At 50.4% G+C, this 26,503-nt stretch overlaps 1 protein-coding gene across 28 annotated transcripts in view; it reads right to left on the bottom strand.

Annotated features, from left to right (window-relative positions):
- Nucleotides 1-26,503, bottom strand: part of Epb41l1 (erythrocyte membrane protein band 4.1 like 1) — a 159,693-nt gene that overhangs the window by 45,806 nt on the left and 87,384 nt on the right. For 27 of the 28 annotated variants that reach the window (XM_076571037.1, XM_076571035.1, XM_076571028.1 and 24 more), the window contains 5 exons: nucleotides 9,193-9,383; nucleotides 7,776-7,940; nucleotides 6,938-7,042; nucleotides 6,411-6,453; nucleotides 2,947-3,022 (listed from right to left, as the gene is read on the bottom strand). In XM_076571037.1, the coding sequence (XP_076427152.1) occupies nucleotides 2,947-3,022; nucleotides 6,411-6,453; nucleotides 6,938-7,042; nucleotides 7,776-7,940; nucleotides 9,193-9,369 (566 nt within the window). In that variant the 5' untranslated portion in view covers nucleotides 9,370-9,383. The remainder of the gene's footprint in view (nucleotides 1-2,946; nucleotides 3,023-6,410; nucleotides 6,454-6,937; nucleotides 7,043-7,775; nucleotides 7,941-9,192; nucleotides 9,384-26,503) is intronic. The other variant, XM_076571020.1, reaches the window with a different exon arrangement.

Below are 26,503 nucleotides of genomic sequence, written 5' to 3'. Positions count from 1 at the left end.
TATTTAAGTTTTAGGAGCTAGTTAGTAACAAGCCTCAGCTACTGGCCAAGCTTTTATAATTAATAATAAGTCTCTATGTCATTATTGGGGAGCCAGCAGTCCTGACGAAAAAGTCTGACTACACGTGGGTTCTGAGGATGCAAACTCAGCTCCATACCTGTGTGCAAGCACTTTACCCACTGAACTGCCTCCCTAGCCCAGTGAGTTGGTTTTGAGCCAGAGTCTCACTATGTAACCCAGGCTGGCCCGGAACTCATGATATGTCTCAGCCTGTTGTTGTATACAAATCCTCCTGTCTCAGCCTTCCAAGTGCTGGGATTATAGGCACGCACCACTATGCTTGGTGGTAAGCACCTTTACCCGCTGGACCATCTTGCTGGCTCTCTCCCCAAACTTTCTTCTGCCTCCAGCCATAAGTAAATTGTTTAAAAACCAAATTGGTGTAGAGAAGCATTTCCAGCCACCAGGCTGTGACTTTTTGCAGCTTACACTCACAGTTGGATGGTTTTACCACTTAAGTCATCTGGACCACTTCTGCAGCCGCTGGTCACTGACGCAAGGCACAGGCCGCTTCACCGCCAGCCAGGGCCGTCTCCTTGTTCTTTTCTTTCATGTTCTGCCAATGTTTTGGCAAACTAACTGCCCAAGTCTCTTCCTTCAAAGTGCCTTGACTTAGAATTGTTAGTGCTCTGTTACATTATTTCAAAGTCAGAGCCAAAGCCCTGGCGATGGTCACGTGCAGTATCAGCGTGTGCTCAGGTTCACGCATCACAGGAGTCCAGCATGGGTCTGTGACATTTTGTTCAAGAGTCTAAAAATTCAAAAATCATTGCCAGAACTCTAGCCAATCCTTCATCTCAATCAATTTGTCATTCTGACCAGGTTATTTTGGGACTCACTATTTTTGACTAAATCAGCTGCTCCTACAACCCTACCTTCTGGAACCATCTGTGCTGGACAGGGCTAACCTTCCTCCTGGCATCCCTGGAAGCCCATTACCCAGGGTCTGGCACAGAGAGGACACACTCTGGCGGTTATGCTGGCCTGAAGCTCTGGATTGGGATATGGCTGCTGTCACCTTGGCCCCACGCAGACCTCAGGGCTCAGAGTGGGACTACTAAAGCCAAGGCCTGGGATCTGCTCTATTCTAGAAGGTCTGCCGTCTCTCCCAAGGCCAGAGGCAGCATCTTGAACTTGGTATATTACTTAGTCAGTGGGTATCAGGCATTAAAAATGGACCTAATATCCAGGCCTGGTTGTACAGGCCTGTAACTTCAGACTGAGGAGGCTGGGGCAGGAGGGTCAGAAGTTCAAAGCTAGCCCAGGAAACTTAGTGAGACTGTCTCAAAATTTCTTAAAAAGTGGCACTGGGAAGATGGCTCAGTGGTTAAGAGCACATACTGCTCTTCCAAAGGACTTGGGTTCTGTTCCCATAGCCCATGTAGGGTGGTTCACAACTGCCTGAGATGCTAGCTCCAAGAGATCTGGAACCCACTTCTGGCTTCTACAGGCACCTATACACTTGGCATACCCTCACACAGACATGTACACATAAATAAAAATACATATTAAAAATGTTTAAATAAAAAGAGGGCTGGAGATACAGCTCATGTAGAGTGCTTGCCTTTCATGCACAAGGCCCTAGGCTGAAGCCCCAGCACCCCAACAGAAGAGAGGAAAGTGGGGGAGAGCGAGGGCAGCTTAGCAGTCCCGTCCTCTGCAGAACTCCAAGCCCACGTCTTACTTTGGGCGTAAAAGTCTCATGATGTGAATGGTGCTGGAGCAGGATGTCACGTAATGAGGCCCTGTCTTGACAGGACTTAAAGAGAGAGGCTTCTCCTTGCTCTGCTTTCCAGAAGCAGAATGAGCCCATGCAAGCTCCTACCCTGAAGGATGTTCTGTCTCCACTGCCAATCTCAGGCCATCTGAACCTCCGTGGTCCATGTTCACCCTGGCGGCCCCGGCAGCCTCCACGGGGCCCACATGGCTCCTTTCACCTCTACGCGCCCGGCTTGCACAGAGGACCAACCCCCCCCCCCCCACGCCTCTCTTCCTTCCTTCTCAACACTGTGGTGTTCCCTGCAAAGCATCAGACCACGTCTGCCAGGTCGGCTGACCCACAGAAGGTCCCCTCTGCGATTAGTTAGAAAAGGCTTGTGTTTACCGTGAAGATTTAAAATGTGTGGTTTTTCAAACACAAATATCTAAATATCTAACTTTACTCAACTTTTAGGCCCAATTTCTACAGGCCAGTGATTTCCCAGAGCCTGATAGAAATCACTTTTATTATTAAAAATATGTTAGCAGTGGGGGGGACAGAGTAATGATGCTAGGACATTTATATAGAGGTCAGGGGACAACTTTGTGGAACTTGTCTTCTCCTTCTTATTTTTAATTAATTAATTAATTAATTAATTAATTTTGTTTTTCAAGACAGAGTTTCTCTGTGTAGTTTTGTGCCTGTCCTAGATATCACTCTGTAGACCAGGCTGGTCTCAAAATCACAGAGATCCACCTGGCTCTGCCTCCCAAGTGCTGGGATTAAAGGCGTGCGCCGCCGCCGCCGCCGCCGCCGCCGCCGCCGCCGCCGCCGCCGCCGCCGCCACCACCACCCAACTCTCCTTCTTTACATGGGTTCCAGGGATTGAACTCAAGGTGCCAGGCTTGTGCAGCACAAGCCTTTACCTGATAAGCCATGTTGCCACACCACAACAACATTTTAGATACATCTGTCTTTGTAAATGTACAATGGACCCCAGGGACCCCTCTGACATCTCCTCTGGGGTTAAAGTCGGTGCATTTGGGTCCTGAGATGGTCTGTGTGGGAGAAGCATCTGCATTTGCTACTCCGACCATAGAGAGCCTTCATCTCCCAGGGCCAGCGCGCCTGGCTCCACTCAGTTCCGCAGGACCAGCCCCATCTCCCCCCCTCTTCACAGTCCTCACCTAGTGATGTCTTCTGTCAGCTGGGCTGGGTCAGGAGGGTAGAACTTGACTGTGAAGGCAAAATTCCAGGGGCTGCCTAAGAGGAAAAGGCAGGAAAGGTCAGCGAGGCTGCGTCATCCCAGTGGCCATCCCAGACGCACTATCCTGGGAGCAACCTTCCATAGACTTCCCTCTCTAGGACAATAATTCCCATTTGATGGATAAGGAAACTGAGGCCCAGGCTAACAGATTGGTGGTTGGGCCAGCGAGGTGGCTCAGGGGGTAAAAGCACCTGCCATGAAAGCTTGATCAAGAGCTGAGTTCAATTCCTGGAACCCACAGTGCAAGGGGAAACTCCCGAGAATCGTCCTCTGACCCCCAGATGTGTGCTATAGCACACTGCCCCCCCACATACACACAAATAATAAGATACATTTCCCGAGAGAGTTGTGAGCTAACAATGGGAAAGAGGATAAAAAGAAAGAAAAGCAACTGTGCACGCCACACGTATGCACTGAATTGCTTCACTAAACGATGATTTTGAGAACATGGAGGTCCCAGGCAACAAAGGTGACCAGCTTTCCCCACAGGCATAGGGATTTAAACTTCACAATCACCCTGAGAGTGAGGTTTTCATTGATGGGTTGGATGGTTGGTTGGTTGGTTGGTTGGTTGGTTGGTTTGGGTGTTGTTTACAGCACTCCCACTCAACCCCAGGGCCATAAGCATGCCAGGCAAGCCAATGAGATACCTTCCCAGCCTGAGTTTCCTTTTCATAGACAAAGATTTTAAGGATCAATCAACTAACTGGTAACAGAGAACAGGTTTCCAAGCTCTAGCATCCGACCCCAGAGCCCAGGCTCTCAATCACAGACTCCTCAGAAAGAGTCTCAAGGGACACAAGCCGGGTCAAAGGAAGAACAGCAGGGCCAGTAGACAGTGCTCTGAGCCAGTGCATGCTGGGAGCACTGGAGCAGGCACTGTGCGAGCGTCACACATGTGCGACCCCATTTCACCCCCTCAGCAGTCCCAAAGCTGTGTTAGCATGACCCCACTCTACAGGGAGGAAACTGAGGCACGGAACAGTTATGAAACACAAGAAGTTTGAACTGAGCTAGAATTCACATCCAAGCTGGGTCCAGAAGAAAGCAGCCACCGTGTCTGGCGATGTCTAAGGGCGTGTCTCCCTGCAGTCACTCTCAGCTCAGGAGGCAGGGACGGCTAGTCCGCTTGCCAAGAAGAATCAGAGACTCAGAGGAACTGTCCAAGGTGTCTTGGGTGACAGGCAATGAGGCTTGAAGGGAGAGATACCTATCTCTGAAGTCCAGGACACAAGGGCTCATAAAGCCACCACCCAGGGTGAGGGGATATGACCAACCACAGAAATCAGGCAAAACTGCTCCCTTGAGGACAAAGGACAGGACTGGGATGAACAGGTGGGCATTTCAGAGACCTGGGGCAAAGGCAAAGCCCTAATAGAGAAGGGGATGTGTGTGGGCGTGCATGCGTGCGTGCATGTGCGTGCATGTGCGTGCGCGTGCGTGCGTGCGCGTGCGTGCGTGCGTGTGTGTGTGTGTGTGTGTGTGTGTGTGTGTGTGTGTACCTTGTTCATGTGCATGTGGAGGCCAGGGGTTGATGTCTTCCTCTAATGCTATCTACCATATTATTATTATTTTGTTTTGTTTTTTGAGACAGGGTTTCTCTGTGTAGACCTAGCTATCCTGGAACTCACTCTGTAGACCAGGTTGGCCTTGAACTCACAGAGATCTGCCTGCCTCTGCTTCCCAAATGCTGCAATTAAAGGCATGCACCACCATGGCCCAGCTGTTATCTTTGTTTTTAAGGGTCTATTTTTATTTTATACATATAAGAGTTTTGCCTGTATGTTAAGTGCGCCGTACGCATGCAGTGCCTGCAGAGGCCGGAAGAGGGCGTCATATTCCCCCTGGAACTGGAGTTACAGATGGCGGGTGCTGGGAATCAACCCCGGGTCCTCTGAAAGAGCAGCAAGTGCTTTTAGCCACCAAGTCTTCCCTTCAGCCCTACTTACTCTTGACAATTTCACCCATATATACATGTGTCTTGGTCATATCCACCCCCACTCCCCCGACACCCCAACACGCCTCCTTCTCACCTTCATGTCCTCCCTTCTTCCTTTACTACACCCTGAGTCCAGTGAGTGCTCCCGACATTGCAGGAGGATTGGGTCATCCACTTTCACCTCTTTTTTCTGAGGCTGGTTTTTCACTGAACTTGGAGCTCATCTGTGTGGCTAGACTGGCTGGACAGCAACCCCCAGAATTCAGCTGGGCTACAAATGTGTGCTGCTCGACTGACTTTACTTGGCCGCTGAGGATCTGAGCTCAGGTCCTAAGGCTTGGGCAGCAAGCACTTTGCGCACTGAGCCAACTCCCCAGGCCTCTGGAGGAGGCGCTTCCTAAGGATCAAGGCTACAAGGTGTGCAGGCTATGGCTTGAGCTGTCTCAGGAACAATAGTCCTCGTGTCCAGCCGGGCGGGCAGGGCCTCCCGGATTGCTCTGGGGAATGACCCTAGGGCCTGGCCATTCAGCCTCTCTTTTCCAGGCTACTGGTCTTTATTAAACTCTGCAGCTTGGCTGCCTGTATCTGTACCAATTCTTTCAAAGCATGAAAGGCTGGCCTCCCAGCAGGGCTGGCACTACTAGAAGAGACAGCCTAAAATTCAGCCCTAGAGCCCCGCTGACCCGCAGGAGTATACTCTGCCATGCGCCTGCCTCTTTGTCTCCAACTGTCAGGAACCTAGAGGAAAATCTCCTCAAGCCCCTCCTGTGGAGTCAGCTGGCTTCCCTGGGCCAGCTGCCTGCTGTCATGGCAACGGACTCAGCTACAGCTTCCCAGCCAGGGGGCCAGAGAGTCCAACCCTGAAGAGCTCAAGCATATCCAGGGTGTGTGGGGCCTGGGATGGAGGCAGAGATGCTCGCCACCTACTACAGGCCCATTCGCTGAGGGACCAACCTCCCCCTTCTACTATGTGAAAGCTTTCTCAGCCCTCCCAACATGCTGCTTCTCTCTGGGCCAGGAAAGACAGGTTGCTGACCTGCTCCCCTGCCTCCTCCCCGGGCACTGAAATGAGAGCAAGACATAGGCCAGGGCTCAAGACTGGCTCAGCCAGCACTTGGCTCTGTGACCTTGTGTTAAGTTCCTGCCACTCTCCAGACCTAAGCTAAGGGTTGTTAGCTACTACACCATCCAGGTCATCTGCTTGTCCCCTTGTCCTGGATGACTCTGCAGAGCTGACCTCCTGAATGCATTTACAGCTTCTTCACTAATTTGCAGTGTGGCTCTGACCTGTCATTTCTGTGATCTGGGCCTCAGACAACATCATCCTGCCCTGCCTTCTCTAAGACCTGTCATGATGGCAGAGGAGTATCTGGATCGAGGAGCACATTCCGAAGTCGGCCCTGCCCACCCATCCACACACACATCGGCCACAAGCCAGAACTCACTCCGGATCTGCTTCTTGATTTCCTTGGAAGGGTCCAGCCAGTTCTGGAAGAGAATCAAAGATTCATCCTTTAGAAGGAAGATGGGGGAGGGCAGGGTGGGACTGGGAGAGATGACTACCCGGAAGTGGCCAGCCACAGACTCTCATGGGGAACACCGTGGCCGAGATTGATTTACTTGGCACTAGGGAGTGAGGTCTGGATTCCCAGCAGGGTTTGGTCACAGCATCAAGGCTGGTATTGCCCCGAGACGGCCACAGTGACCAGGTACTGCAGCTTTAGCTAGAAGGACAGTGAGTCAGTCTGCCCAACCCCCGGGGTGGGAAGAAGGCGTTGACTGAGGACTGCTCTGTTCCCCAGGGAGACCACACAGCCACATCATCGCTCTCTAGGTACCTGTCTGGGGGCAGGGAGGTGGGCCAGAGAACTGGGAGTGGTCAGGGCTGCTGATGGAGAAATGAAGGGTGCCTACCGCAGGTCTAGGGGACCGCCTCCCTGCCCACCCGCCACAGCAGACCCGGGCCAGGTACCTTCTGGCTGTCGGCATCAGAGAAGGTCAGACCGAAGTAGTCCTTCTCCAGGAGGTTCAGGTGCTCACAGACCAGGTCAAACAGTACCTGGCCCCGGCCGTGCTTCTGAGGGAGAGGGAAGAGCTATGTGAGGCTGGCGTACCCGCAGGTGGGGCCGGGGGCTGACCCAGCTTCCCCTGGACAAACCGAGAGCCCCCGGGAGCCTCCCTGTGGCTGGGGAGGACCTCAGCACTCCTGCCACCTGGCCCCACTCTCGGGGTCTCTAATGTCCACCTCACCTAGGTCTCCCCCACAAGCCCTGCCGGGGTCTTCCTAGACCGCGGACCTGCCTGGGAGCATATTGGAGATTTCTCCTTGTCAGAAATCAAGAGAAGAAGCTGGAAGCCAAAGACCTAAGGCTCAGGGATGAGAGGAGAAGAAGATGGCCTCAAAAGGTGCGAGGCCAAGCGGCGTGTGTGTGTGTGTGTGTGTGTGTGTGTGTGTGTGTGTGTGTGTGTGTGTGTGTGTAGGAACTCAGAATCACAGTGGGACTATCCTTCTGTGGTCAGCCCTGCATATCAGCCCTTCAATGGTAACATTCTTACCAAGGCACAGCCTCCCCGAGACACCTTTTCCTGGTGCCAGTCTGTGTTGGGTCTTAATTTGGTTTGCAACAGTGATGACCCTTTCTGGACCTTAGTGGCACCATCTGTACAAGGGAGTACCAGGCCAAGCCATCCCTCCGGACACCGCAGTTGGTCCTCCTCTGGCTTGGCTTGGACTCCGGGCACACAGGAGCTAGCCTGGCACGGAGGCCAGCCGGCCCGGGGTGGGGCATATGGCACTGGGCGCTCCCTACCTCCACCTCACACTCGTACTCAGAGGCATCAAGCAGAGTGACTCGGCAGATGGCACTCTTGAACTTCTTGGCAATCTTCTGGGGTGACTTCTGGGCCTTGCTGGGCGTAGTCCTCTCCGACAGGCCATCGGCCTCACAATAGTCCTTATCCTCCATATCTAGGCTCTGTGGAGCCAACAAGGAAAGAAGTCAGTGAAATTGAAACAACAAGAAGTAACTGGGGGCTGGAGAGATGGCTCAGAGGTTAAGAGCACTGACTGCTCTTCCAGAGGTCCTGAGTTCAATTCCCAGCAACCACATGGTGGCTCACAACCATCTGTAATGAGATCTGGTGCCCTCATCTGGCCTGTAGTTACATATGCTGTATACATAAATAAATACATCTTAAAAAAAAAAAAAAAAAAAAAAAAAGAAGTAACTGGGTGGCTGAGGCCAAGATGTACCCTAAAATAAGAGGTGGTACCTTCCAAGCCCGTCAGGGTGGCTGGGGGTTATGGTTGGTATATACAGGTAGAGATTTGATGTTTTCATATGAGCTGAGGGGTCTGTGTCCTTCCTACAGACTCCTGCTACCATGGACGGCCTCTGTGGACAGGAGCAGTCCACCAGGCTGCGCTGTCTCTCTCCCTAGAACAATTTGTGACTTATCAGGGCATCTGACTGCTCTGTCCAGTCCTACCTGTCACTAGGTCTAGCATGAGGCTGAGCTGTGGTGATGGTAATAGAGGGAAGAGCTGGCTCCCTCTAAGAGTGTAGCCAAGTCCTTGACTCTCTGGGCCTGTCGTGAATTAGGAGGCAGGGCTGGAGAGATGGCTCAGCAATTAAGAACACCGGCTGCTCTTCCTGAAAACCTGGGTTTCTCAGGTTCAATTCCCAGCACCCACAATGTAGCTCACAATTGTCTGTAACGCCAGTTCTGGGGTAATCTGACACATTCACACCAATGCACATAAAATAAATAAGTTAAGTGAATTAGGGAGGCTTAAATGGAGGGTTCAATGAGTCCTTTAGACGCCTATAGTTTTACAGGGATGAGTTTGGTCTTATCGGGTTTGCCAAGCTTGAGTGAAAAGGCAGCAGACTAAAGTTGAAAGGATGGTATCTGGAATCAGTTCTGGGTCTGACCTCCACCTCTGGCACTTTATTCCTATGTGACTTTGGGGAACTGGGTACAATGCACTGAGCCACAGATCCTCTCAGCATAAAATGGAGGAAATGACAGCTCCCCTCTGGGGACTGAGGGAATTCAGTATAAAATGACCAGCATGCCTCCAGCCCAGAGTTCAGCACATAACAAGTCATGAATGCATCTGAATCTCCTTTTTCCTGTCTGGCTGAGAAAATACTAGGGCCCTAAGAACTGGACCAGGAGGACTAGTGGGGTGGGAAGAGGGGCACCCCAGGCCTCCGTACACACCTGTTCAGCAGGCCTTGTGTCCTGCTGGGGCAGATGCTTCTCATTGGAGTTGGTCTCTGGGTGGCTGTGGCCTGCAGGGGTCACTGGGGTGGTCACAGCTGCAGCAGCCTCAGGCTGCTGTGGAGTCTCCTCCTGAGCCTTCTTCACCTCAGAATCCGGGCCTGTCTCTGTTGTCATGGTGACCAGCACGCCTGCATTGGAATGAAGGAGAGCATGTGACTAGGGAGAAGGAGGATAACGTGACAGCGAGGGGGCAGGAACCGCACGCGGTGAGGGACAGATGGAGACAAATGGACAAAGAAGCAGAGAAGGGAGTGGGGGTGGGGCAAGGGGACTGTGAGGCATGAGAACGTGAGGAGTTAGTGGCCCAGAGGAAGTCTCAGGCCTCCTTCCCTCTATGTCCACAGTCACATAGAAATCAGACCTCTCGGTCCAGACCTGGGATCTGGAGCCTTTCTGAGGCTGATAAGCGCCTCTCTAGAGCACTTTGCTCTGCACAGGGTGCCAGCAAGGCCCTGGCCAGGCCGACTCTCCACTACACAGGTGTGGCACACGACAGCCCCTTAGTTAATGCAGGATGCATTAATGCAAACCGGGAAAGCCCTGGGTTCCAGACGTGTGTGCATGAGTTTAAGCACCTCCCTTCACTTCCCAAGCTTCAATAACACACATACTAACACACACACACACACACACACACACACACACACACACACACACACACACACACTCCAGCCCCAGCTTCCCAGGATGTTGTCAAGATTGGGCTCCATGGATCAAAACAGGTAGACACTAGTAGAAAACACACTGTGATGCCCAGGGAATGCTCAGGGTGGCAGGGCTCAGTCTATCTGTCACAAATGTATCACCTCACCTCTCTGGGACTCACCCATAAACTGAGGGGGAATATCTTAGGGACAGGTTGTCCTTAAGTTTCCCCTTTGAAACATTAAATGAGATGCCAGAGAAGAACATGGAGCTGCTGTCCAGCTATTCTCCTGGAATTAGCCAGATCCTAAAGACTGTAGCCTAACAGTGCGGCTTCATGTTCTATTCATTCTGTAAGAGATCATAAAGGACACTTGCCACCATTAAGAAAAATTAAAGGAAAATTCAAAGACCTACAGGGATGGGAGGGATAAGAGAGGAAGTACCGTTTGTACTCCAGACACTCTGGAATTACTTGGATCTTTTTTTGTTCTTGAGACAAGGTCTCACCATACAGCCCACGCTAGCCTTGAACTCACTGTGTAGCCCATGCTGGCACTAAACTATTTTTCAGAATTTTATTGTTGTTGTTGTGGTTGCATGTGTGCACACACGTGCATGCACACATCTTAGCATGCCCGTGAAGGACAACTTTTCAGGACTTGCCTGTCTCCTTCCATGATGGGTTCTGGGGACCAACTCAGGTCTTTAGGCTTGTGCGACAAGCAGTTTTATCCACTAAGCCTCCTCAACAGCTGAGGCCTTGAACTCTTGATCCTTCTGTCTCAGCCTTCCCAATGATGAAATTACAGGTATATGCCGTCACACCCAACACTTGGGTATTTGGAATACGATATTAATTTGTAAGTTTGTTTGGTTTTAAAGGCAAAAACACTCATTCATGACCACAACCAGTATATATATATATCAAATAGAGTAAGAGAAATGGTGGGCAGGAAGCATCACTCTTTAGACCTTTCCTCTAAGTTCACTGTATCGATGATAGCATATGAGAAAGAACCACACAAGACCTGGTGGGAAGCTCTCCTCAACCATCCACCATGACAGACTTCAGATGGACAGGGATACTGAACACCCTGAACCAACCACATACTCTAGGACTCACATTTCCACTTATTTATTTACGTCAGGTATAGTGTCTCACATTTCTATCACCAGTACTTGGGAAGCTGAGGCAGAAGGATTACCACAAGTCTGAGGCCAGCCTAGGCTGCAAAATGAGACCTGTCTCAAAAAAAAACAAAACCAAACCACATCAAACAAAACAAAACATTTTAATTTATTTACTTATTCAAATTTGTGGAGGGGATGAAGGTGGAATCCAGGGCCTCACACACACGAGGCAAGCACCCTGGACATTCCTTTTTATTCTTTGGTACCTCTCTGTATTCCCATGGGCCCTAGGCCAACTGCAGGTGAGCCTAGGGCCATGAAGAGGCTACGATGTCCTCCGCCCACAGGGCCCACGTGGAAGTCCTCACGAGGTGACACTGAGACACAAACAAGCGGTGTGCATGTCCCCAGCGCTGCTGCTTTACAGCCAGGTGGAGAGGAAGGGGGGGCTGTGGTCACGCTGGGGAGGAAGGGGGGGCTGTGGTCACACTGGGGAGGAAGTGGGGGCTGTGGTCACGCTGGGGAGGAAGGGGGGGCTGTGGTCACACTGGGGAGGAAGGGGGGGCTGTGGTCACACTGGGGAGGAAGGGAGGCTGTGGTCACGCTGGGGAGGAAGGGGGGGCTGTGGTCACACTGGGGAGGAAGGGGGGCTGTGGTCACACTGGGGAGGAAGGGGGGGCTGTGGTCACACTGGGGAGGAAGGGGGGCTGTGGTCACACTGGGGAGGAAGGGAGGCTGTGGTCACACTGGGGAGGAAGGGGGGGCTGTGGTCACACTGGGGAAGAAGGGGAGGCTGTGGTCACACTGGGGAAGAAGGGGAGGCTGTGGTCACACTGGGGAAGAAGGGGGGCTGTGGTCACACTGGGGAAGAAGGGGAGGCTGTGGTCACACTGGGGAAGAAGGGGGGCTGTGGTCACACTGGGGAAGAAGGGGAGGCTGTGGTCACACTGGGGAAGAAGGGGGGCTGTGGTCACACTGGGGAAGAAGGGGAGGCTGTGGTCACACTGGGGAAGAAGGGGGGCTGTGGTCACGCTGGGGAAGAAGGGGAGGCTGTGGTCACGCTGGGGAGGAAGGGGGGCTGTGGTCACACTGGGGAGGAAGGGGAGGCTGTGGTCACACTGGGGAGGAAGGGGGGACTGTGGTCACACTGGGGAGGAAGGGGGGCTGTGGTCACACTGGGGAGGAAGGGGGGGCTGTGGTCACACTGGGGAGGAAGGGGGGCTGTGGTCACGCTGCTTCGCCCCACCCAGAGGCTCTCTTCCAGCCATTCCCCTCTTCCTAAGGGGCAAAGGGACGGCTTCAAGCCAGTTATATGAAGACACTCCATCACTCACGTGAGCTCCGGACACAACACAACAGTTGCTCTGAGGGAGTTCCCAGCCCAGGCAGGGTCAAACTGAGTCCTGTCGGCCGAGCCCAGGACCTTCCCTCAGTCTGGGCGTGAGAATATCCGCTCCTCACCTCCTCAAGTCAGGTGGGGTCAATAGGCAAGAACGCTTGAAATAATTTTGCATTTCAGTGGACCTTGAGAGCCTATTTGGATGTTCTAGCAGGGGTGTGTCCTCCTCTTTGACCAACAGCTTAGTGCAAACAAAGCCTTGAGGGAGGAAGAGGACACCCACCTGGCCAGCCAGATCAGCTGAATCAACACTGGTGATCAATGTGCAGTCAGATCTCCCTCACACCCTAATTTTGCATTTTAGAAAGAATCCTAAGACTGGAGTTGGAGAGATAGCTCAGTGGTTATGAGTACCCGCTGCTACTCCAAAGGACCTGAGTTCCATTCCCAGCACCCACATCAAGTAGCTCAGAACTGCCTGTAACTCCAGCTGTGGGTTGGGGAGGGACGTCTGAGTCCCTCCTACAGCCTCCACCACCACCACCAACACACACACGGCAAATAACCAAATAAATATTTAAAAGCATTTCTAAAAATCCAAAGACTTATGTGGGCATTTTCTGCTGTGACAAGCAGAATCCACATGACCCTGGTGTCCAGGCAGCCCCAGGGGTACATCCACTCCTCCCCATCCTGTGTCCTCTGTTCAGCTTCAGCCCAGACTCTTGGAACATTTCCCCTCACCTGAGTCTTTCTGGAAACAGCTAGGAAAGCGATCTCAGGTGAATACCCCACATTCCCCTGCAGAGCTCTGCTAGCCAGGGCCACAGACAGGAAGAGTTGGATGGGCACCGTTGGAGAAATAACTACTCCCTGCTACTTGTGTCACGGTAAGACTCGCAGGACTTGAATGACAGTCACCTCCTCACACAGTGGGCTTAGCTTCTGGCCCACTCTCTTCCCCACTGGCTGCTCAGCTCTCCAGATCTTAACCCAGTCCCATTTTCTCTCCTCTGCACTCAACTACCTCCAGCCAAAAGCCCAGCAGAACCTCCTCAAAGGGGAAATGGCCCAGGCCCAGGCTGGACACCAAGGAGGTGCCGGGGCCACCAGCTAGGAAAATAAATGCTAGGGACCCAAGCCCCCATAAAAAAGGAAAAAAGAATAGCTGCCAGTTATTCAAAGCTTCAGCCAGGAATAGAAACACTTGAGCTTGCCTGGAATCGCTGCCGCCAATCCCATCCCCACCTTCCAGCTTAACTGACAGCTCATCATTCCCTGCATTAAAATTTCAAACTCCTTTATTTCGTTTCTCATCACATTCATCTCAGCACTGCCCGTGAATCTTCAACTACCTCCTTACATAACACTTCTGCACAAGGTAAATAAGGAAGTGCATTGCTCTGAAACGCACATCCAGGTTCCGTACCTGCATGGCGCGGCCCAGCCCTTTCTCAAGCCTCCTGCCTAGGCTGGATCTTTTCCTGAATATGTGGTTTAACTGCTCCCTCTTCTTCTTCCAGGAAGCCCTTCCCAGCCATCTCCCCACCAAAAGATCTGCACACTTTTACAACCCCATGGAACATTCTTTTCCCTGCACAGCTCTGGCAAGCATCGTCTGCACTGATAGGCTGTTGACTTTCCCCCCTTGGCTCTGTCAGCCTGTGCTGTGCTCACTGTGTTAGTCATCCCAGGGTCAAGGGTCACATCTAGTGGAAACTAGAACTGGAGTACTCAATAAATACTGTTATGGTGATATGTAACGTCGGCGTGAACGGACCAGTAGAAGAGAAGGACTGGATGAAGGTCACCAAAAACAAACAAACAAAAGCCCTGTGGGACTTCCATGAAAACACTCTGCTCCTGTACCACATTCTCCAGATACATCAGCCATTTATTCTTGTTCCAATCATCATGACATCCTCATTTCTTCATCCACGAGTGGCAATTATATCTCCTTTGGTGGGTGCCTTTCAAGATTGCATATTAAAATTACCTAGACTGCATATTGTACAAATAAACTTATTAAAATACAGAGAATTTTATATTTGAAAACTCAGTATACCACTCCCAGGGATTTTAAATTTCAGTACAATTTTTTTAGGGTTGTTATTTTCTTTCTAAACACTACAGCAATCTCCTTATCTATGCCACATCAGGCTGGTTTACCTTCACCCTGAGTGTTCTGATAGTTCCCAATTCTTAAAACATACACTGCACAGTGGTGGTGCACACCTTTAGTCCTAGCACTTGGGAGGCAGAGGGCAGCCTGTGAGTTCCAGGACAGCCAGGGCTGTTACACAGAGAAACAAAACAAAAATAAAAAACCAACAGAAAACGAACATACTCAAGAACACAGGTCCTCAGGCTCTGACAGCCTCCCTGAGAATAAGAATTGGTTACTTTTAGTTCTGATCTGCCAGTGTGTCTCTTTGGGAAGTCCTAGTTGTCTATATTATACTATCAATAAACGGGAACAACAAGTCATGCATTTATTTCCAACTTACGGTGGGCTTGTCAGGACATAACATCCTGGAAAGTCAAGTGGCGTCGAGGATGGATATTTCAGCCAAGTATCAGCTATGGGTTATCTCTGTGTGACAGAACAGAGTAACACTGTCCTTCTACGTCACCGTAGCTTGCTTGAGACCAGGCTCCCGTCAAAACCTGCCCTCAAGAGATCTTCCTCCCTCATCCTCCCAAGCAGCTGGGACTTCAGGGACATGTTGCCATGCCCGTGTGGTCTTGATAACGGTGCTGATCCTCCAGGCTGGCCTCGAACTCACAGAGATCCGCCTGTCTCTGCCTCCTGAGTGCTGGGATTAAAGGCGTGCGCCACTCACCTGCCGCCATGCCAGAATCTACATCTTTAAATGACTGCCTTACAACTTGAGGTTAGCCAGGTATGAAAGTTCATGCCTGTGATCCTAGCACTCAGGAGGCTGTGGCAGGAGGATTGCTGTGAGTTTGAGGGCAGCCTGCATTATGTAGTGAATACATAACAAGATCTAGACTGAAATGAATAAATAGATAAATCCACACACATAAAACCTAGAGGTTAAAAAATAGTGTTTTTCAGACACATGGCTTCAGATAACAGGATGAGAAGGAGATCAATAAATCCTGTTTAAGCCTATTTTTAAATTTTATTAATTAAAGTAAAAATAACATTTAAAACATTTTTACAATAAAAATCTTTCTTTGACAAGCCCCAGGATAACAGCGTTGTCTCTCATTAGGCCACAGAAAGGGAGCCAAGAACTGGGCTGTGGCTTCTGACACAGCAGGCCATGTCACGTGGACATGGTTCTCGTTCAGGCTCAGGACAGCACAGACTGGGAGAGCTGCTGGGTGGCCGGGCCAGACTGGGCACAGTAAGGGACCCTGAGGGGAAGCACGTGCTGGTTCCCATGGAGCTCACTGCAGTGAGAAGATGGTACTGTCCCAGGAGATGCCTGCAAGGGATTTAGATCCACCAGGGTATGTTTTAGCCTTGCACAAGAGTCTGGGGACCTGGTGATCCAGAACGTGGTCTTGGCTCTCAAAGAAGGCTTCTAGGGTAGGGGTGGAAATGGAGTTGAAACATTTAGAGAGACGGAGGCAGAGAGGGCATGTGGGCAGAGTCACCATGTGGGCAATGGACCAGCCCTTGATGCCCTGACACCTCAAGAAACATGCGAAGGGAGCTCCAGACCGCCTGGCAGGAGGGACTGGCCGACAGGGAGAAGAGCAGGAACTAGAGCCTTGTGGGTAACCTTGTAAGAATCAGAAGTGTCTGTATAGGAGGACAGGGCTCCCACCATGGAGTACCGGTGTGGCCAGGCCCAGGCTAAAGACTTCCCATCATTCACAGACCCTCGCCTAGCACAACAGTGAACACTCAGAACTGGAGCGCAGACATGTCTGCCTCGAATGAGGCAGAACGAGAATGCTGCCCAAGACAAAGGCCAGCCAGCAGGGCCAGACTGGTGACACCAGCAAAGGCAGAGGATTATGAAAGAGAAAGGTCAGCCAGAATGGGAATGCTAACAGCGCCCATACCGCTACGGTCTGGAGAGAGGCCCTGTGTGGCCCGGGCTGGGGCTGGCTCAGCAGGATGCCAGCATCTGGGGCTCTGCGACATTTCAGGACTACTAAGCAGCCTTCACATGCCCTAAACGTCGCATCTGGATGGCCTGCAGGACGCTGTCTCCTCAGCTGAGGCAGTAGCCACTTGGCCTGGCGCTGTACCGCCTCTTTAAAATGAATCAGCTGGCATCTGGTGAACCTTCTAATCGGGGATAGCGTGAGTCAGCATCTACGTGGCCAGTCAGCAGATTTGATCATTTTCTCAATTCGCCTAGCTACTGCCCAGGCCAAACCTGATAGACACAGGGTCTCTCTGCAGTCACAGAGAATCAGAAGTCTAGTTGGATGTCCTCATTAAACCTCCAGTGGTAGTGGCGGCGGCGGCGGCGGCGGCGGCGGGGGCGGCGGCGCACGCCTATAATCCCAGCCCTTGGGAGGCTGAGGCTGGTGGATCTCTGTGAGTTCGAGGCCAGCATGGTCTATATTGTGAGTTCCAGGACAGCCAGGGCTACACAGAGAAATCCTGTCTTGAAAAACAAAACAAAAAACAAACCAAAAAGAAAAAAACTCCCCAGTGGTATGTGGTAGCACAATCCTGTAATCTAAGTTCTCAGGAGGCTGAGACAGGAGGATTTTAGTTCAAGGTCAGCTTGGGCAATATAGTGAGCCCTTGTTCAAAAAACAAAACCCAAAACAACTCTAACGACTTCCCATCGAAATAGAAGACACACCCTCCTTACCAAGCTATAGGGCCCTGCCTGTGGCCCCGCCCATCTTTCCAGCACTGGCTCCTGGCCCAACCAGCTGACTCCGCCTCCTCTTCGACAAGTCTGTCATGCCAGCCTCTATCTGTTTGTGCGTCCACTGTGCAGGCTTGTCCCTGCGTCAAGGCTTTGTCCTCCTTGGGCATGAAGAGTGGCTCTGCCCCCTCTCTTGGCAGACAACTTTCACCTTCTGTATCCTCTGTCTGCCCTATCTAAAATGGGCCTCCCTCCCTAACTCTCAATGGCTACAGCATGCTAACTTGTTTACGCTTGTGTTATTTTAAATACTTTGTCTGCTTTTCCAATGGGTTTTTTTTCTTTTGAGACATCATCCCAAACTGAGTTCACACTTACTGATTCATTTATTTACTCCTGCTTCTCCTCCAGAACATGAACTCCATAAAGCTCTGTCTCATTCAACGTCATTGCCAGGCCTTGGTGAAATTTGATAAGTAACTATAAACACTGAGTGAGATGTGTGGCAAAATGTGTTCAAGACCAGCCTGAGCAACTCCAAGACCTCACCTCAAAACCAAACAGAGGCCGGTGGGGACTCAGGAGGTAGAGGCAGGGGGTATGGGGTTCAAGGCTAAGCTGGACTGAAGTGAGAGACTGCCTCAAAACAAAACAAGGAAAATGAAAACGATACAAAGTTAGCGTTCATAGTTTGCTGTGTGATAGGTATTGATCTATCGACTTTTCGTAGTTAATCCTTACAAGAGCCTGTAACAGGTATTCTTATGATCTCCATTTTCCAAATGGAAAAAAATGAAGCAGAAAAGGGAAGGTAACTTTGCCCCAGGTCACACAGCTGGTAACGGTGCCAGAATCCCGGGCTGCATTCACCTCAGGAGCCTGCCTCCATGGCTCCTAGCCAGGCAGCCTCTCCTCTGACTTATCAGACCTGAAGCACAGGATTTTTTTTATCCAAGCCCCTGCCACTTTCCCCTTACCGCACTGATGAGAACCCACAGCTGCCAAGAAACTGATTTGCTAAAGGACACAGCGCCGGGCCAGACCGCTATGATTTCAAAGGCCTTCCCACTATATAGCATTTCAGCATCCTCAGGCCAGGGTAGCTCAGGGGATGCTCATTCTTTGCAGGGGTGAAGCCAGCAAAGGGCAGACTTCTCAAGACTGAGAAGCAAATCCCCTGGAAAGAGCGACATTCAGAATCTGGACCGGCGGTTTTCATTTCAAGGCTGCCATTTCCTACCTGACGAGCCTCCAGGCAAGCAACCTCCCCTTTCTGTTTCCTCACATACCTCCCACCTCAGAGTGATGCCATGGCAATACAAGATTAGAGAGTGTGAGAGGACTCCACCATGGGAAAGTCAGAGCGCCATCAAACGCAGAGGAGAGGACAGTCGATGTGTGTCAGAGAAGCGCATCCTGTGTGTGCTCCGTTAACACGAGCAGTGACCTGCTAGACGGTGAGGCTGTCTCTCCTAAAGCCTGGACACTGAGCACACCAAACACTTTTGCCCAGGGGACTCTGGTCCAGGTGTACAAGCGGCAGTGGGAAGGAGCGGAGAGAATGGGCGAGGAAGGAGAGAGGAGAGAGTGAGGAGGGTGGAAGGGAGTTGGGAAAGAGGGAAGGATCCAAGAGCGGGGGAGGGGCAAGAGACAACCAGAATAGCAAGAGATCTCCTTTAGATGTTTTCAACAACTAGTTACCCAGTCTTCTTTCTTTGGGGGAGGTCAAAGGGCACATCTCTCCCACTCTCTGGCAGCAAGGCCTCCTGGGTCGGTGGCCGCATTTGTATTTCCAGATCCACACTGTGTGCGCGTGAAACAGGAGGCCAGCCCACTGAACTGTCCCTCAGGCTCCCAGGCCTGCTAACTCTGGAGGGTTTGGTAGGAAGGCAGGAGAGGTCCAGTGGGTAAGCTGCCTTCTCTAGTTACCCTCACCATGGCCCGTGGCGACAACTCTCCAGCTCTCTGCCTTGCTCCAGGCGTCATGGAGCTCAGGTGACCCTGTTCCTCCCTTTGGGAACATCTGGGCTGAGGGGGGAAGCCAGTTTATGTCTTTGCTGGGATGGGTGGGTACCTCAACATCTGCGGGTCCCCTTAACTCTCCTCTCCTCTCGGCCAGCACCTCCTCAGCTTGAGCATCTAGGGAATTCTGCTTCCAGCCATCATCCGGCCCCTGCGTGGCGCTGGGAAGAGACAGCACAGTCTACGCAGCTTAGACGATACAGCAGGACACCTCCGGCAGGTCTCTAACGTCCCCTCCTCGGTGCCTTGATTTCTCCATTTGCAAATGTGGAGCTGGGCTCGGCCCGCACTCAGAAAGCACTTAGCGGTGCCAAGCCGATGGTTAGCGCTCCAGAGCCGTTCAATACCCTCACCTTCACTCACTCACATTCCCTCAGAGAAGGAAGGGCAGGACTTCTAGCTTTTGCCTGTAGGCTTCCATTTTCCCACTATGAACATGTACTGCTTGAGAAGTCAGAAAGGAAGACATCAGAAGTGTACACCTCAGAGGCTCTCTCTCTCCTGGCAGGGGTGCGCCATCCCACAGGGATTTCCCCAAGGCTGAGCACTGGCTTCCTCCAGTCACACTGGATGGACGTGAAGGAAATGATAGGAGGGTGCAGGTTGTGTGCTCTGTCTGAGCCGGGCTCGCATGGACTAAAAGGATCCGAGCCTCCTGCCATCCTGACAGTTCTAAACTCAGTTCTAAACATGGCCCGGGGAGATGATAATTTGTCAAAGGCCTGTGGTACCCACAAGAAGAGCATTAAACAAAACCAAACGACACACCGGGGCCACCACCTGCCAGCACCGGCTTTCTATCCAAAAGTTTCACAGACTACCAAGGAGCCAGACTGATGTGGACCGGGAACCACGTGACAGCCTTGATCTGCAGAGTAAGGACATCAAAGAGGAGAGATGTCTCCCGCCTGAACCACACTGACAACTGCAGGAGGCAGCCAAGACCTCCTTTGTCAGGGCCGTCTGAAAGCCTTTCAGGTCTGTACCTCATCCGTCTGAGCCGTGCAAAGGCCATACAGGGTGGAGGGTTTACTCCCCAGGCTGGGTCAGGTGGCCAAGGTCACAGCTAGTACAGCCAGGGCTGCACCCAGGTCCACTGGCTCCAAGCCCAGCGCGCCTTCTCCCTCAATCCTGCTACATCCCATGACCTCTAACTTGCTGTAAACCACGTAGTCAAAACTGCTGTTGCCCTGGACAGAGAAATAAATAATCACAGCAGTTTCACCCCACCACACACACACATATGCAGGGCACTTTACATTCTAAGGGATTGTTTTGTTGACTTATTTGTCTGAGTCAAGGTCTCAATACAAAACTGAGACTGTCCTTGGCCTTCAGACCATCCTGCCTCAGCATCCTGGGAGCTAGGATTATCTTCATGCCCTACTAGAATATTCTTTCAGAATTATCATTTTGCTTGGATCTCACCAATGAGAGGTGATTGGCTGAGGGGGCACAGAATGAAAAATGGAGCCAGAGCTGCGGTCACAACTCCACAGGCTGAGTGACCTTGGACACATTATTTAGACTCTCTGAAAACTGGTGTGAACAGGTAAAAATGGAAATGATGCCCTGATACATCGAAGGCATTTTAGGGAGAATAAAATAACCGAAAGCCCACATGGCCCCAAGCTCACCCTGGCACAGTACTCAACACACAGCAGATACTTGCTGGTGGCTATGACCAGAAAGACATCCCTCCCACCCAGATGGACAAACTCGGGTCCAGAGAAGGTAAAAGTTGTTCAAGGACACTGGTGCACACGTGCCATCAAGAGGACAACTTACAGCGTTCTAAAAGACCTTGAGAATGTCGCAGGCCAGGGGCATATTAGATAAGAGAAAGATGGGGTCTCCCCGGAACATGGCCCCACTTTGAGGATGGCAGGGACAGGTTCTCAAGGGGAAGCAGGAAGAGGGAAAAGCAACGGGACCCTCAAGGGAAACTTGTGGCCTTGTAGTTTCTACTTTGTTTTCTCTTCATCACCAGTAGAGTTCACTTATTGAGAACGGGCACAACTAGAAACAACTTGGAAATCCCATCAACAGGAGGCTGGGTAGTTCAGCGGGGATTTATCCATGAAAGTCACCACAAAGCATTGTGATTGCTATGTCCACAGATATGAAAATTTGTGAGACCCATTTGTACACATGAAAGTAACCATAAATAGTTAAATTAAAAGGCTAATTGCCAAACAGTAATCCTGTTCGTGACCTTATCCTGACACAGAAAATCCGCTAGGAGGATTTACGTTGTGTCTGGCTACTTCCATACAGTAGGATTACGGTGGGCAGGATGAGAACCGGCTTTTGAATGACTCCAATTTTGTAGATGTCTCTTTAAGAATTACACTTACTTATTTACTTGTGTGTGTGAGTGTGTGGGTGTGCATGTCATGGTACACATGTGGAAGTCAGGGTAATTATTGGAACTGGTTTTCACTAACTTCCATCAAGTGGGCCCTGGGACTCAAACTCATCAGGCGTGGGGACAAGCACCTTGACATAGCTGAGTCATCTCTTGGACCATCTTTGTAATTAAACTAAGAGGCCAGGAGCCCAGCTTGGCTGGAAAAAGCATCTGTAAGCCTGACAAATTCCATCCATGGAACCCAAATAAAGACAGAAGGTAAAATTATGTTGAATCACTAATTTTTAAACTTAAAACAAAGCAGCAAAGTCACTGAGGTGCTGGAGAGGCAGCTCGGTGAATAAAAGCACTCGCCACAGGAGCTAATGACCTGAGTTTGGGTCTCTAGAACCCACATACAAAGCCAGACACGGCATTTTGAATCTATAATCCCAATACTTCTGTGAGGAGGGAGGCAGAGATAAGAGAATCTCCTGGAAGTTCCCAGACCAAGCAGAGGAAAGAAAAGAGATTGCCTCAAAACAAGGTGGACGCTGAGAACCATCTCCCTAAGGTGTCCTCTGACCTCCATTCCTGTGACATTTGTGTGTCTGCCCTCACACAAATCACACACACACAGAGAGAGAGAGAGAGAGAGAGAGAGAGAGAGAGAGACAGAGACAGAGACAGAGACAGAGAGAAACGGACAGACAGACAGACAGAGAGACTTTTTAAAAGAAAGCTGAGAAAAAAGAAGTATGGTAGTAGTATAACATTAGAGAGGAATTGTTTGAACCAATCATTTCTTTCTCATTGTCCTTATGTGACTCTATTTCTGCTTGGTTTCTTCCAGTCTGCGTCTCTAATAATCCATCCAATTTTACACCATTGTAATCTGGATGCTAGTGGGTTTTGTGGGGCTTTCCTGTTTAACATCAATATATCAGAAATACCTTCATGTTATGACCTCCTCTTCAGAGTGCTTTATTATGGACCAGCTAACATCTAAGACTTCACATGCCTTAACTCATGTAGCCTAACAATCGCAAGAGCAGGTCTGTGGACTGTCCACATTAAAGGTGAGGAAACTGAGTCATAAAGAGATGAACTGGCTGAGAAGCCTTTGCAGGGCAAAAGACACAGTCAATAAGACAAAAAGACAGCCAACAGAATGGGAAAAGATCTTCACCAACCCCACATCTGACAGAGGATTGATCTCCACAATATATAAAGAACTCAAGAAACTAGACATCAAAGTACTGAACAGTCCAATTAAAAAATGGGCTAAAGAGCTAAACAGAGAATTCACAAAACAAGAACTACAAATGGCTGAAAGACATTTAAAGAAATACTCAACATCCTTAATCATCAGAGAAATGCAAATCAAAACGACTCTGAGATACCACCTTACACCTGTTAGAATGGCTACGATCAAAAACACCAATGACAGTCAATGTTGGAGAGGATGTGGAGCAAAGGGAACACTCCTCCACTGTTGGTGGGAATGTAAACTTGTACAACCACTGTGGAAATCAGTATGGCGGTTTTTCAGAAAATTAGGAATCGAACTACCTCAAGACCCAGCCATCCCACTCTTGGGCATATACCCAAGGAATGCTGATTCATACCATAAAGATACATGCTCAGCTATGTTCATAGCAGCACTATTTGTAATAGCCAGAACCTGGAAACAACCTAGATGCCCATCAACGAAAGAATGGATGAAAAAAATGTGGTACATATACACAATGGAGTACTACTCAGCAGAGAAAAACAATGAAAGCATGAAATTTGCAGGCAAATGGATGGAACTAGAAAAAATCATCCTGAGTGAGGTAACCCAAACCCAGAAAGACAGTTATGGTATGTACTCACTCATAGGTGGATTCTAGATATAAAATAAAGAACAATCAGACCACAACCCATAGGACCATAGAGGCTATATATATAGCATGGAGGTCCCTAGGATGACTGGGGCTTATAATAAATTTCAGTTTTACTCAATTATTGAAAAAAAATAGCCAAATGAATGGAAACACATGAACTATGAACCAAAGGCTGAGGGCCCCCCAGCTGGATCAGGCCCTCTGAATAGGTGAGACAGTTGATTGGCTTGATCAGTTTGGGAGACAATTAGGCAGTGGGACCAAGTCCTGTGCTCATTGCATGAGTTGGCTGTTTGAAACCTGGAGCTTATGCAGGGACACTTGGCTCAGTCTGGGAGGAAGGGACTGGACCTGCCTGGACTGAGTCTACCAGGTTGATCGCAGTCCTCGGGGGAGGACTTGTCCTGGAGGAGGTGGGAATGGAGGGTAGGCTGGGGGTAAGGGGAGGGGGTGGGAGAAGGGAGAATAGGGGAACCCAAGGCTGATATGTAGAACTGAATGGTATTGTAAAATAATATATATATATATATATATATATATATATATATATATATATATATATATAGAGAGAGAGAGAGAGAGAGAGAGAGAGAGAGATGAACTGGTTCCCCAAACTCGTGCAGCTGGTAAAAACAGAAATAAGACTTCAGCCCTGTTCTGTGAAAGTCCCGGGTCCTTACATGGTGTCTTCCCATTCTCTTCCCCTCATTACTATAGATGGTCCTCGATTTGTGATTTTTTTTTTTTTGGCTTTACAAAGATGTGAAAGCAATATGTATTTAGTAAAATCATACTTTGGATTTTTATCTTTCCCCGAGCTAGCCATGTGCCATAGGGTGCCCTCCAGGAACACTGGGTAAAGCGACGGTGAGTCCAAGTACCGAGTCAGCCCTTGGATGACGAGGTGAACAGCTTGCTTTATGCTATCCTGTGCTGCTCAACTGGAAGGTTCAGCGTATTCAATGACATCTCAATGTAGGATTTTCTTCTAGTTACAATGGGTTTATAGGAATGCAACTTCAGGTCACCAAGGAGCATTTATACAGAGTAGTGAATGAGGAGAATGTGGTAAACAGAGGTGGTAAGAATGTGACAACTATGGGACCTTACAACTATCATGACTGGACCTTTGAGATGGCTCATGGGGTGAAGTTGCTTACTCCCAGGCCTGAGCACCTGAGCTCAATTCCCAGAACCCACGTGGTGGTGAGAACCAATTCTCGAAGGTTATCCTCTGGCCTCCACATGCATTGCACACACACACAGTCACAAATAAATACACACACAAACAAATAGATGAGAGCTTCAAAGATGCGCCATTTTTTAAGAGCACTGGCTGCTCTTCCAGAGAACTAGAGCTTAATTCACAGCCCCTACATGGCAGCTCACAACCACCTGTAACACCAGCTCCAGGGCCTCTGACACCCTCTTCCGGCCTCTGCAGGCACCAGGCATGCATGTGGTACACAGATATACACGCAGGCAAAACACCCAAACATATAAAGTCAGAATGAGTCTTTTTTAAAAACTAAAGTTTAGCCAGGCGGTGGTGGCGTACGCCTTTAATCCCAGCACTTGGGAGGCAGAGGCAGGCGGATCTCTGTGAGTTTGAGGCCAGCCTGGGCTACCAAGTGAGTTCCAGGAAAGGCGCAAAGCTACACAGAGAAACCCTGTCTCGGAAAACCAAACCAAAACAAAAAAACTAAAGTTTAAAAGCACACGACCTTGAACAAGTCACTCGCCTCCTCCCTTTTCCAGCAGCCAAGCGTTTCTGATCCCACATGCCAACGACACAGCAAGGAACCGAACACGAATCCCGCTCTCAAGGCGGCCGGGGGCAAGCCTTCACTCTTCCATTCACAGAAGGAAGGAAGCCGCGGCACCTCTGGCCCTGGGCAATCACAAGCGTGACAAGCCTCAAGAGTGCCAGGAGCTCTGCGGCAGCCAGCTCCCCGCTCTGAGAGGAGGGGTCGGCGGCTGTACAGCACTGCATATTACTTTATACAGTGTATGTTCCAAAACGTCCTCAATCATCTGCCTATTGTTGGACATTTAGTCCCAATTTGCCGCTATTATAGACTAGCTCTGACGGGGATTCATCCAAAGGAATTCATTCAAAAGAAAAATGCCAGATGCTCAAATAAGATGCTGCCCAGCCCATGGAATGATTGACAGGAGACCAGCCTTTCTCTGTCTCACCAAGCCTCAAGCTGAATTCCCTGCGGCTCTCCCCACCCCCACACTGTTCCTCCCTCAACCTGGCAAGCCACATGCCATCCCACGGAGGGACATCTTAGTGCAGCTTCTCAGCCCGAGGCTCCAAGAGGAGGCTTCTCCGCAAGGTCACGGTCTGCCCCTTCTTTGTGGGCCACACACCTGCCAGAGACCTTCCTTCCCTAAACACCCTCCTACCACGGTCCTCTGCAGGCCAAATCCTTCCAAAGGTCCCCAGAACCTCCAGGCTCACGTCCAGCTCAAATACCTCAGCCTGACATTTAAGAGACAGAAGGGAAAGAGGAAAATCCTTACAGAGTGGCTGTGATGTGCCAGCACCATGGAGAGCCTTTATGTAATAACCACCATGAGGGTCCCACAGCCACATTTCACAAATGAAGAAAATGAAGCCCAAACCAGCTAAGTGATGTTCCCAAGGCCACGGAGCTGATACTGAGCAGAGTGAATTCCAGAGATGTAAGCACAAGCTGACTTTCTGAGTCACCTCTCAGCTCCGTGGGCCCTCCCTGGACTCTGTCTCCTGCACACAGTGTCTCCTGCTCTTCTTCAAAGCCGTCCACTTCCCTCCACACCCCTACAGCGTTCAAACTCTTACCTGGCGTTAGTGTCCAGCTTAGGGGCCCAGCTCTTCTTGAAGCCTTCCCTGAGCATCAAAATAATGGGCAGATATACTATAGCGTACTCTTACTTCTGGGGCCAGGATGGCTCTGTCATCCATGACTTGTTAGGATTATTAGAGAGGTGTGTGTGTGTGTGTGTGTGTGTGTGTGTGTGTGTGTGTGTGTGTGTGCACATTTGTGGATGTGGGCATGTGTGCCGTGGCATGTGC

The sequence above is a fragment of the Peromyscus maniculatus genome, chromosome 4, assembly GCF_049852395.1.
Source record: "Peromyscus maniculatus bairdii isolate BWxNUB_F1_BW_parent chromosome 4, HU_Pman_BW_mat_3.1, whole genome shotgun sequence".
Taxonomy (NCBI): Eukaryota; Metazoa; Chordata; class Mammalia; order Rodentia; family Cricetidae; genus Peromyscus; species Peromyscus maniculatus.
The sequence above is the reverse complement of the archived record's forward strand: the minus strand, read 5'-3'. Positions and strand labels throughout refer to the sequence as shown.